The sequence below is a fragment of the Nematolebias whitei genome, chromosome 4, assembly GCF_014905685.2.
Source record: "Nematolebias whitei isolate Nwh7 chromosome 4, NemWhi1, whole genome shotgun sequence".
Taxonomy (NCBI): domain Eukaryota; kingdom Metazoa; phylum Chordata; class Actinopteri; order Cyprinodontiformes; family Rivulidae; genus Nematolebias; species Nematolebias whitei.
In genome coordinates, this window is record NC_056501.1 from 29,182,156 (window position 1) to 29,193,531 (window position 11,376).

The following is an 11,376-nucleotide window of genomic DNA, read 5'->3' on the forward strand; positions in this document are numbered from 1 at the left end:
CTCAGGAAGTCCAACATTTTACTGACCACATCAACTCTGTGGATAAATACATCAAGTTCACACGAGAAGATGAAAAAAATGGCAAGTTGGCTTTCTTGGACTGTGAGGTCTCAGTCTCTGATAGAGGACATTTGCAAACTGAGGTGTACCGCAAACCCACCCACACAGACCAGTATTTTCAGTTTGACTCCCATCACCCTTTGGAGCACAAGTTAGGAGTCATCAGGACTCTGTATCACAGAGCAGACAGCATCCCCACTAGCTCAGGAGCCAGGCAGAAGGAGAAATTTTATGTTTCTTCTGAACTGACTCAAAGTGCTTAAAAATTAAAATATTAAAATATATATATGCAAATGCAAATGTGGTAAACATGTGCAAGTCTTGCACACTCAAGGTACCACTGTCTTAGATTTTCAGAATAAATTGCAAAAACATTTTTTATGTTGATGCGTTGGATTTCACAAGTAAAATTAAACATAGCCTGGTATATTTGTGATATTGGATGTTTATGTCTTCTAAAACTTATGGCGTAAGACAGGGGTTCTCAAACTAATTTGGCTTCAGGGACTCCTTACAGTGGAGAAAAAGTTTCAGGGACCCCCTCATAACCCTCATGTTTAATAAATAATTTTCTTCAATTTGTCTCTTTAATGCAATGGAAATTTCTGTGTAACATAAATGCGTAAGACCTCTTCTTTAATAGGCTTACTGGTAATACAATTTTTATACTTTTAAACATGGGGTATTTGTCATTCAAGACACACTTAGTTAACACAATTTTTAATTTTAACTTGCAAAAATTACAGTTTTGAGAAAATTAACAGTATCAAAAACCACCTTAATACTTTACCTATTCACTTAATGAACATAATAAATGTGTTGCCATGTCTTACAATTATTACAGAAAACTCTTCACATAAAACTGAACAGAATCATAACAGCAGTAGTCATGCCAAGTAACAGCGCTTCATTTGCAAACCGATCAATGGGGGCAGGGTCTGGGGTTCATGCCCCAGATTTTCAACCAGTTTGAGAGCCACTGGTGTAAAACACCAAATTATACACACTCCCTGTTCTCAGAAACCTCTTTTCCAGTCTTTTTGGTCAGCTAAACTGATCACCTGCTGGTTCAGTCTTCTAAAATATGGAAACATTTTCTTTCCTGTTTCTTACCTTCAATGTGAGGGTTACAGTGTCACCAGTAACTTCTCTGTCAATCACTGATGATACAGATATGACTCCATCATTCTGTGACATTTTAAATAAGCCAGGTGGTTTGGAATCTGTAAAAAAAAAAAAAAATCTAAATAAACATTTTTATTTAACTCGCACCTATAAAACAAGAAGCTGTTATTGGTTTATTTAATATTACCTTCAATAGTGTAGATCATATCATCATTGATTCCTTTGTCCTGATCTATGGCACTCACTTTAAATACAGAAATGTCCTGACAAGAGGGGAAAAAAGATTTTTAAAACCTATCACATTCGATGATTTACTACGTTGTAATGAGCAAAATTCTATGGCTTTTGAAAAAGTCAGAGTTGATTCCAAAGCAATTGTGATTTTTTTTTTATTTGTTTCATTAAAGTGTTTTCAGTCCTAATTATTGGATTTGTTTCAATTGTTTTTGTACCATTAGTGCTCAGTGTATTCTTAGTTTGGTGCATTCTTAGTTCATGACTCGGATCTTACTATTTTTCTTTACAATTTATATTTTTGTTGGATGTAACTAAGACCCTATGTACAGGTACATAGTTTCGTTCCACCTCATGTACCACATGTGATGTGAATGACAATTTAAAAAACCTTGAATCCCTTGAATATGTTTAATTTGTTTTAAGTGTTTAACTGCTAAACCTAACCCTTACCTACAGTAGGCTTGTCAAAGTTATGGACATTCAAGTATAACAATACATTCATATATATATAAATAAATAAAGACACATCACCAACACTCACCACAGCTGAATTCTCTTCAACGCTCTGTGTATAGGGAGTGTTAATGAAAAGTGGGTCAAGGTCTGCAACGTCTTCGACTGTAATGTAGGAGAAAACACTGTTTGACTGAACGGCGAATGGGCCTGAACCACATGAGCCACCACCATCCTGTAGAAAAACACAGTCTTTAAGATTTTATGACAAAATATGATTTATGAGTAAGTTAAGCTAATTATTCATAAAATGGACAGAGAATAGTATCTGTAATCTTTATACCAGTGATACTGATCACATGACGTTTTATTGCATCAAATGTTTAGAAGAAATTCAACAATGTAATTAGAGCATTAATCATACTGTGAATAAACCAACAAAGATTAAATAAAAACAAAGGAACACGTTTCACAATTTTAAACATACTTACACTTGCGTTAATCTTAAGACGGTAAAATGTGCTCAGTGAGGTGTAATTAAGACGTCCTGTTAGTTTCACTTCACCGTTAAATTGACCAATTGAAAACATTTCAAATCCATGTTTGGGCGTTACCTGGAAACATATCCCAACAAGACTCCAGCTTAGGAAGCATCAGCAGAAAATGATAATAAATGACATGATTTACAGCTTACGTCATCAATTTTGTATCTAACAGCACCAGCATCTCCTTCATCATCATCCGTGGCAGACACTTTGAACAACAATTCACCTGTGGGCGTATTCTGGATGCAAAGTAAGACAGAAAATAAACTGTCTTGGGTTTTTCCTACACAGTTATTTATGTGTAAGCAAATAATTATTAAAAAAAAACAACTATTCAAAGCAGGTTAGAAATCATGGATTAAATTATGATTACATGCTAACATCTTGAAATAAATAAATGATTATTTTAACATGATTTATTTACCTCTGGGACTGACTTGTCATAGGAAGGATCTAGAAACTCAGGGCGTTCGTCATTGACGTCTAATACTATTATATTCATTGACCCCTTTCCCTGAAAGCATGATAGGCATTATTAATTTAGTGAAAAATAAATAAACAAACAAACACTAAATAATGAAATGTAACTTACTTCATTATGGCCGTCAGAGACATGGGCCGTAAATGCCAAACTTCTTTTATTCTAGAACAGATAAAAATATATGTCATAAAGCTTTAAATTTAAAAAAGCCTTTATTTTTGCCATGTAAACGCTGTGAACATCATACCTCTCTATCAAGGGAACCTTTCATTGTTACTCTGCCAGTTTCAGGAGTGACTTCAAATACTGCAGCATCAGTTCCAGAGATTCTGTAAGTCATTGCGTCACCTTCAGGGTCTGATGCTTGGATATCAAATGCATGATCTCCTATACAAATAACAATAACAAACAAAACAAAACATGTTTTGTCATTGCTAATAAGATCAGTATGTTGAAAGGTAAATAATTTTCATAATTATCTAGATACAGGTACCTATCTTGATGTCTTCACACAACTGATGAACCGCAGAAGTGACTGTAGGAGCGTAATTGGTTCCTACAACAAAATATTTCAAGATTAGATGGTTTTCGTAAAAGAAAAAAAAAAAAAAAGAAAAAATCCGGGTCAAATAAACTGAACACCCACCTTGGACTGAGCAGACAAGGAGCAGTATTATGCTTCCTGTGTACGCCCTCATGTCTGAAAATCACACAGAAGATTTATTAACGACCCTAATATTTAAGTTTTGAAGAAAAACAACAAACACTATGAACTATTTGACTCTTTAATTAATTCAGTCATAAACACGTCAATATTATGAAAGCCTGCAAATATTACTGCTGAGCTGAGCCTGGAATAGATGTAATTACAGCTAAATTACAACAATATTTAAACATAATCCCAATCTGCTCATTTTAACATTTACAGTAATAAATTCAGCTTCTTACAGTTATGTCTATATTTTTTTACTCTAAGCAAAAATTTTGTCTTTAGTCTTTTGCTGCTACAAGTCCAAATTTAAACAAATTTAAAGGAGAAATAGAAAAGGATATTTGGATCTGTTAGTCAAAACAGCAGAACTTGGCAAAAAAAAAAAAAAAAAAAAAAAAAAAAAAAAAAATATATATATATATATATATATATATATATATATATATATATATATAATACATAGTTCTTCAGTCCACTTCTTTTTATTACCAGAATGCCAACAAAATATTTTAATGTCCCCAACAGCCCTACTACTGATATGGAGTGTTGCTATGTAATAAAAAATAAATTACTAAAAGGAAGGAAAGAACACTGATTATTAAAGAAGTAATCACTGCACAGGTTTGAAAAGATGCCAGTAAGGAAGTATCATAAAACCTTGTTTTTCCTTATTGGAGTCAGGGGTTGTGCTTCTATTTGTTTTTAAACAGTGTGTTTCACAGGCCTTGTTTAACATCACTGTGCCTTCCTGCTGTACTCAAGGCAGAATAACCCCATAGTTTGAAATCATATGGTAAATTCAACAGCAGGAGAGTTATTATCAATTGTGAGTACACATTTGTAGAAAGGCTATGGTAAGTATTATGAGATGGTGTTTTTATACATTGTATGCTATGCAGCCATGTCAGGCTAAGAAAAACGCTACCATTTTGTTTGGGAAAAACTAAAACAAGATCGGGCCACCTTCAGGACTTCAGTACAGCAGGCCATAAAAGTTGTATCCAAAGGACTGTGTACTCTTCCTTTCTACAGTCGATGAGAGAAAACCGCTGTATGAGTTAAACATTTACAGTAAACTGAACACTAGGCCTCGCCCAAACAAATGACAAGAAAGCAGATATTGAAAACACCTTGACAGTTTTGTTTTCAGAGTAAGAAAATAATCTCTGAGTTGGCCTAAGTTAAAAATACAACATAACATCACCGCAAACCTAAAATGAAAATAATAAAGTTTTGCAAGCGAAATTTTTACGGTGCCACTGAAGATCAACAAACGTCAACTTTCATCTGTAAAGCCTAGTAGTAATTTGTGACTTATACTTTGCAATAATCTAAACTATGACAGAGTTGAACCTTTAGTCTACAGAGTATTTCTGGTAGTTTTATAAATGCCAGGCTAAAACCTATTCCCTAAATCTTCATCCTGTTATCTTTTCACGTTTATGTGGACAATTATTTTATTCTGCAGAGTTTTTCATTCAACTCTTCTTAACCTTTAAAAGAATACAACATTGTTTATGTTATATAGGATTCATGGGGACAGCCGTATTGAAATACAGGAATTAAAGCAAATAAAAATATTTTTACTGATTTTTTTTCCCTACACCTAAATGTTACCCGAGCATCATCAATACCCACCCACTGCCTATACCCTAAACCCCCAATACCACACATTTGAGAGCCTATTCCTGTGTACTGGTCACATTTCTTGAATACATTTTTTTTTACAGTACAGTTACCTCTCAGTATGGATCTAAATATAAGCTAGCTTAGCATAGCCAAACAGCCAAAACTTTATAATTACTGTAATATAGTGTATAACTGAATGTTGCTGATATTTATGATAAAATATTAACACCTGGAAGTGAATCTCTCACAGAGAAAACTTCATGAGCTTTATCAGGGGGGAATAATGTTAAATGGAGACACACATCTTTGCTATAATCTGGGACCAATAAACACTTGTCTTTTAAAGTTAATACTTTTTAACTAAAGCAGTACAGCCAGTCTAACTAAAGGGACACTCAAACAGGCTGCGTGCGCTCCTGCGGCAGCACTGTCTCTGAAGGACCAGGAGTCTCTTTGCACTCTCAAGTTGCAAATGTTTTTGACGATGCTCTGAACACATTAGCATTTAATACAATGTTCGATTTTAGATACAAAAGTCTTGGGGAGGTCGTGGGAATGATGCGAGAGGTCTGTCAGCCACAACGGGATGAGTGGCGGCTGTGCACATGCGTGGTTTGTTTACAGTGTGCATCTCTGCAGTGAGGATCTCTGTGATGCTGAACAACTGTGAGTGCTTTGGGATGGAGAGGGGGGTCATAGCTCGGGTTGGGCACTGAGCCTCGAGAATCGATTGAAACCGGGACTAACATTCGGGTTCTCCCAGAAACGTTCACATTTTTTATTCCCAATTCCTACTTTCGATGCCTAGTCCGCCGACTGGAAGAAGAAGCCGCCCTCTGAGTAAAGTTAATAAAAAGTAAAAAGTTCATAGAATTAAAATTCAATTAGAAGTTCAAATCATTTAATCCAAAAAGAACTCTAGCTGCTAGCTCATGTATACCATGAAAACTTTTTTTAAACCCACCTCAAAAAAGAATCGGAATCGAGAATTGATAGAAACCGGAATCGAAACGATGAATTGGAATCGGAACCGGAATCATTCAAATTCAAACAATGCCCAACCTTAGTCATAGCTGAGACAGTAACTGTAGAATGAGTTGTGCTTTCACCTGCAGTCACTCACTGCTCCCACCTGAACTCACCGTACATGAGACAGCATGACACGCCCTGCTCAGATTGGATAAAACTATGACTGTGGTTCTCTATTTGTTGAAAGTAGTGTTAGTGTAATCCTGTATCATAATTAGATTGAAAGGCTTTAACACAACCACAAGAACAGGCACTTTTTCTTTCCCCTTTACATTTTTACAGATGAAGGAAATCCATCCATGGCAGCATGATGGTGCAGTTCTTTGAACTGCTGTCTTTCAGTAAGAAGATTGCCAGATCAAATCTGGACCCAGGACCATTCTGGGTGGAGTTTGCATGTTATCTCCATGCATGATTGAGTTTTCTCTGTGTACTCCAGCTTTATCCCACAAACCAAAATCATGCATTATGGTAACTAAATTGTCCCTAGATGTGATTGAAGAAAGGAAGCGGGTAAAGATACTGGATGGATGGATGGATGGATGGATGGATGGATGGATGGATGGATTTAAATCCATCATCCATCTTGGCTACGGATAACTTTAATTCATGGAAAAAAAATCTCAAAGAAAAACCTGTCAATTAATTTAAGATCCAGTGATCCAGGATCTGTTTAGTCACTGGTTGCTATGGTGATTCTCATTATTTCTGGGAGGAGCTGAGGAAGGAGAGAGAACACACTGAATCATGCTTCATTAGAAGACAGAAACACAAACTATAAACTGAACCTCATACAAACTGTTGCTGTGTAAAAATCATTGCCATGGATTAAAACATCAGAATCCATAAGGAAACCTGGAAGCTGAAGCTGTTACAACATCCACACAGGATAATCTCAGTACTAGGTTTAAGTTATTTTCCTCCATGTGAACAAAAGGGACTTTGCTCTTGGGTAAATAAAAATAAAGTATGTCCGAATTTTATTATTATTTTCAGGTGTTGACTGTTGTTAATTCAAGTATTTCTTTCTGCTGTATGTTTTAAAATACATTTACCTATAAAGTTAAGCTATATTCAATTATTTAATATTTTTAAGAAACTTCATGTAACTTTGCAATTGTGAGCAGTAAAATAGGACTCAAAGCAGATGTTGGTTCCAAAAACAACATGGCAGCTTTTGTAAAGTGGCAGGCTTGGACTCATAAAAACGAGAGAGAAAAATGTGTATAATAAAAAGTAGAAGCTATACTGATAAACTCTGAACCATGTGTATAAATAACACACACACAAACAATAGTGGTAATTTTGTACAAGTCAAAGTCATTGTTATTTATTGGATGTCCTTAATTTTGGTATGATTTTAATAAACAAATTGAGAAGTTTAAGGGCATAAAAATGAAACGGTGTAGTTTTTGTGACACTTTATTGCTGTAATTTGGTGTAAAAACTAAACAAAGTTAGCTACATTCAAAGTTTTAGTGTAGAAAATAAATTATTTGTATGAATGTGAAAAAGCAGATTTTTTTCATCCCAGCATTATAAAAGTTTTACAGACAATAGTTTCAGAAACTATTTTTGTTGTTCTATCATAACTGAAAAACAAACAACATTATAATTTCTGGGCTGACACATTTTGTATTTTACTATATAGAATTGAAGACTATAGGACATTTGTAACAAGACTTTCAGTTGATTCAAAAGAACAAATTTTCATAAATGTGAAGAATCATCAGCTCAATCATCATCAAATAGCATAGTCCCTTAAAATATTTTAAATATATATTTAAAAAGTAAAGTGAATCCATTTGAAGTTTGACTTACCTGACGACATGCACAGAGGGCTTCCTGGTACTGATGGGTGGACAAGACCTTTGGCTCTTGTTTCTCCTGGTTTTTATCGTGTCAGAGCTGTAAACATAAATGATTAACATGGGGAGATACGCACAACCAGCACCACTTTGCCTCAACCCCTTCCCTGTTTTAAGTTATGATAAATAAGAAATAAAAAGGTTTAATTTAACAGAGAAAATATGTTTAAAGTGTCTCTTAGCAGAATTCAAAAACTCCATTCTGGCTATTTAATTGTCGAGGTTCTGCAGGGGGAAAGAAGTCTAAACAGAAAACTCCTCACTCCATCATCAACTGTTCACCCTTGTTAACAAAAAAATATGTAGTACTGCACCATTCTTTATCAATAGTGCCCAAACCAGAACCACAAGAGGCATCTGTGTTGTTCTTTTTTGTGTGAATGGGTCCCTCTGTTGTCATGGCAACAACAGCACACAGCCTGTTCCCATTGAGGCCTTTCTAAAATGTGTCTCATCAGAACCAATCAGTGTTGTGGATGTCAGACCCCACAAACCCATTGCATGACAAGGCATTCTTTCCATTATTCCCTTCTAATTAATGAGCATAGCACAAAGCATTATGTTCTGATGGATACAGACTTCATTCAAAATCACACATTTGTCTCTAAATAAGAACACTGCTTTTACTGAGACAGAAAAAAATGCCTGTGTGTGTTTAAAATGTGTTCAATTTGGAGGTATATGTGAAAATGAAATTTAAAAGAAGTTACACATTAAATTTCTCAGTCTAGATGTGGATGACAGAGGTGTCCTAAAAAATAGTTCCTCATGCCTTATCCAATTAGACTTTGGTTTATGACTTGCAGTATCACACACGACACTGTGCCAGCAAGAGAAATATATATATGGGTGGGAATATAATAAAACTTTTCCCACGCAATTTCAGTCAACAGAAACATAACAACAATGAAAAGATTTAATATCATTTGATAGGCCAGCTGATTTCAGGATTTTAGGGTCAGCTATGATGCAAAAGTTCCACTTGCACAAGATAATAAATCAGAAGCTAAGTAGAACACACTAGGTAGTTATGTGACGAGAATGACAAATTAAAATGCCACAACAAATATGCTTCTTGTACAACACAGAAATTTAGTTCAACAACTGTAAAATGGACTGGATTATATAATTTCTGTGTTGAGTAAGGTCATTTAATTGTGGGGGTCCTTTTGCCTCAAAAAGTTTATCACTTGTAGATGTGCATCTAATGATTACTTTCTGGAAATTGAAAAAAAAAAATGCAGTACTTCCAGAGATATTCATCTAAAGTGACAGAAACACACATGGACACACAAGAACATTATTGCCTGCCTTTCTCCCTCCATCAGTGGGCTTAAAAAAGACAATTAAACAAAAAAGCAGTTAATATAATAGTAAGTAATAGTATAATTGTTGCCATTTTAATGTTGAAAACAAAACTCTTGGGTGTTTTCTTTATTTTAGCTTTAACACATTTCTGCACCTCCTTGAATCGCCACCTTATTGTGGTGGAGGAGTTTGTGCGCCCGAATGATCCTAGGAGCTAAGATGTCTGGGGCAACTATAATCACCCCTAGTAGGCTCTCCCAAGCTGCCTTGCCTGGTTTTAGGTGACAGGCCAGACAAAGAGTGATCTGCAAGACTTACATGGACAAAAGAAAACAAGAAACTCAGTGTCCCTTGCCCGGACATGGGTTACTGGGTCCCCAACATGGAGCCAGAGCTGCAGGGAGGGGCTCATCGGCGAGTGTCTGGTGATCGGATCTCCACCCATGTGACCCAGCTGGGCTCAGGGCAAAGAAGTAACATGGGTTTGCCTTCTTGTGGACCCACCACCTGCAGGGGGTGCCATACAAGTTGGGTGCATGATGCCATGGTCAGTGGCCGAAGGCCAACAGCTTGGTGCTCTGACCCTGGCTTACCAAAGCTGGCTCTTGGGACATGGAACATAACCTCTTTGGTGGGGAAGGAGCCTGAGCTTGTGCGTGGGATTGAGAGGTACAGACTAGATATAGTTGTGTTCACCTCGACACAAAGCATGGGCTCTGGAACCAATCTTCTATAGGCCTTTTCTATAGCTCCTTTTCAACACAACTCAAGTCAGTTCGGTATGGTTCCAAGCCTTTTTCCACTATGATTTTTTCATGGAACTGGCCCCTTTTTTAGTCCCTTCTTCTCTGGGGTACCAAGCAAGCCGAGCCAGCACCAAAACTTGACGGCAAAACACTGTCGGTCAGTGATTGGTGAGGGGGGGTGCAGTCACTAGAGGGGTTTGAGAATTTTTCCACAACACTCAATCCGACATTTGCAATTACCGGTGTTCGAAATCGAGGAGCAAATGGAAATATTTTTAAGATTTTAAAAACAATAATGACAACACTGTAGTCTAATGCTGAAGTGCAGGCATTTTTTGTGCTTGGTGGCCTATGACAAAATTCCGAACGAGCTAGATGGAACTGGAACCTGACTCTCTGACTGTTACTGTATTTATTAATTTTTTTATTATTTTAAGTATAGTTTATTTATTGTAAAGAGTGCCATTTATTTAAAATATCATCCAAATGGGTCACTTTTATTTATTTTTATACAAACATATTGTTTACTTGGCATATTTTCAAAATAAACATTTTGTAAGTCTTCATTTTGGCCCTTTTTTTGTACAGAAAATGAACCGAAACAAGCCATCACTGAAACGGAACCGAACCGAAATGTGATTTTAGCAGACTGTTACACCCCTAGTAATGACCTATCACAGTCAAAGATAAATGGACAAGAGCTGACTGCGATGGAGGGAAATTGAACCAAAAACAAATGCTTGGAAGGCAGCTATACTCACACTATACCACCATTGGTACAAAAATTGTGGATATGTAGCGGCACAAGTTAGAACCTCAATGAAGCACAATGCAGCTGTGGCTGGTAATTTCGGTGTTATTTTATGTTCAGGCATGCATTTATTTTTTTCATATGAATCTAGGTTGTTATATCCCGGATCTTGCAAGCGAATCACTGTTTCTGGCTCTTACTTAGAATGTTCATGGTTTTATAGTGTTTGACTACTTTTAGCCCTTAGTATAACTTAAATTTTTATTTCTAACAATTTTTGCAATTTGCTAGCATTTTTCAAGTTTAAGACCATAGCACGACTTTTTGAATCATCTGCTTTCATTTTGCTTCTTCTTCATCTTAAATAGCATCTTCAAGATTATTGCACCATTCAATGAGGCTTTGTTCTAAAATGATGTCATTCTGGTGATG

General features: G+C 36.0%; 1 protein-coding gene across 1 annotated transcript; it reads right to left on the reverse strand.

The window, feature by feature from the left end:
- Positions 1-1,173: 1,173 nt before the first annotated feature.
- Positions 1,174-3,406, reverse strand: LOC119408541 (cadherin-related family member 2; the record flags this gene model as incomplete). Its single annotated transcript, XM_037675379.1, is given in 9 exon segments — positions 1,174-1,283; positions 1,373-1,448; positions 1,964-2,110; positions 2,367-2,489; positions 2,570-2,659; positions 2,845-2,934; positions 3,013-3,063; positions 3,149-3,288; positions 3,395-3,406. Coding segments are annotated over 8 exon segments (780 nt in total), but the record flags the coding sequence as incomplete, so codon positions are not given.
- Positions 3,407-11,376: the final 7,970 nt, after the last annotated feature.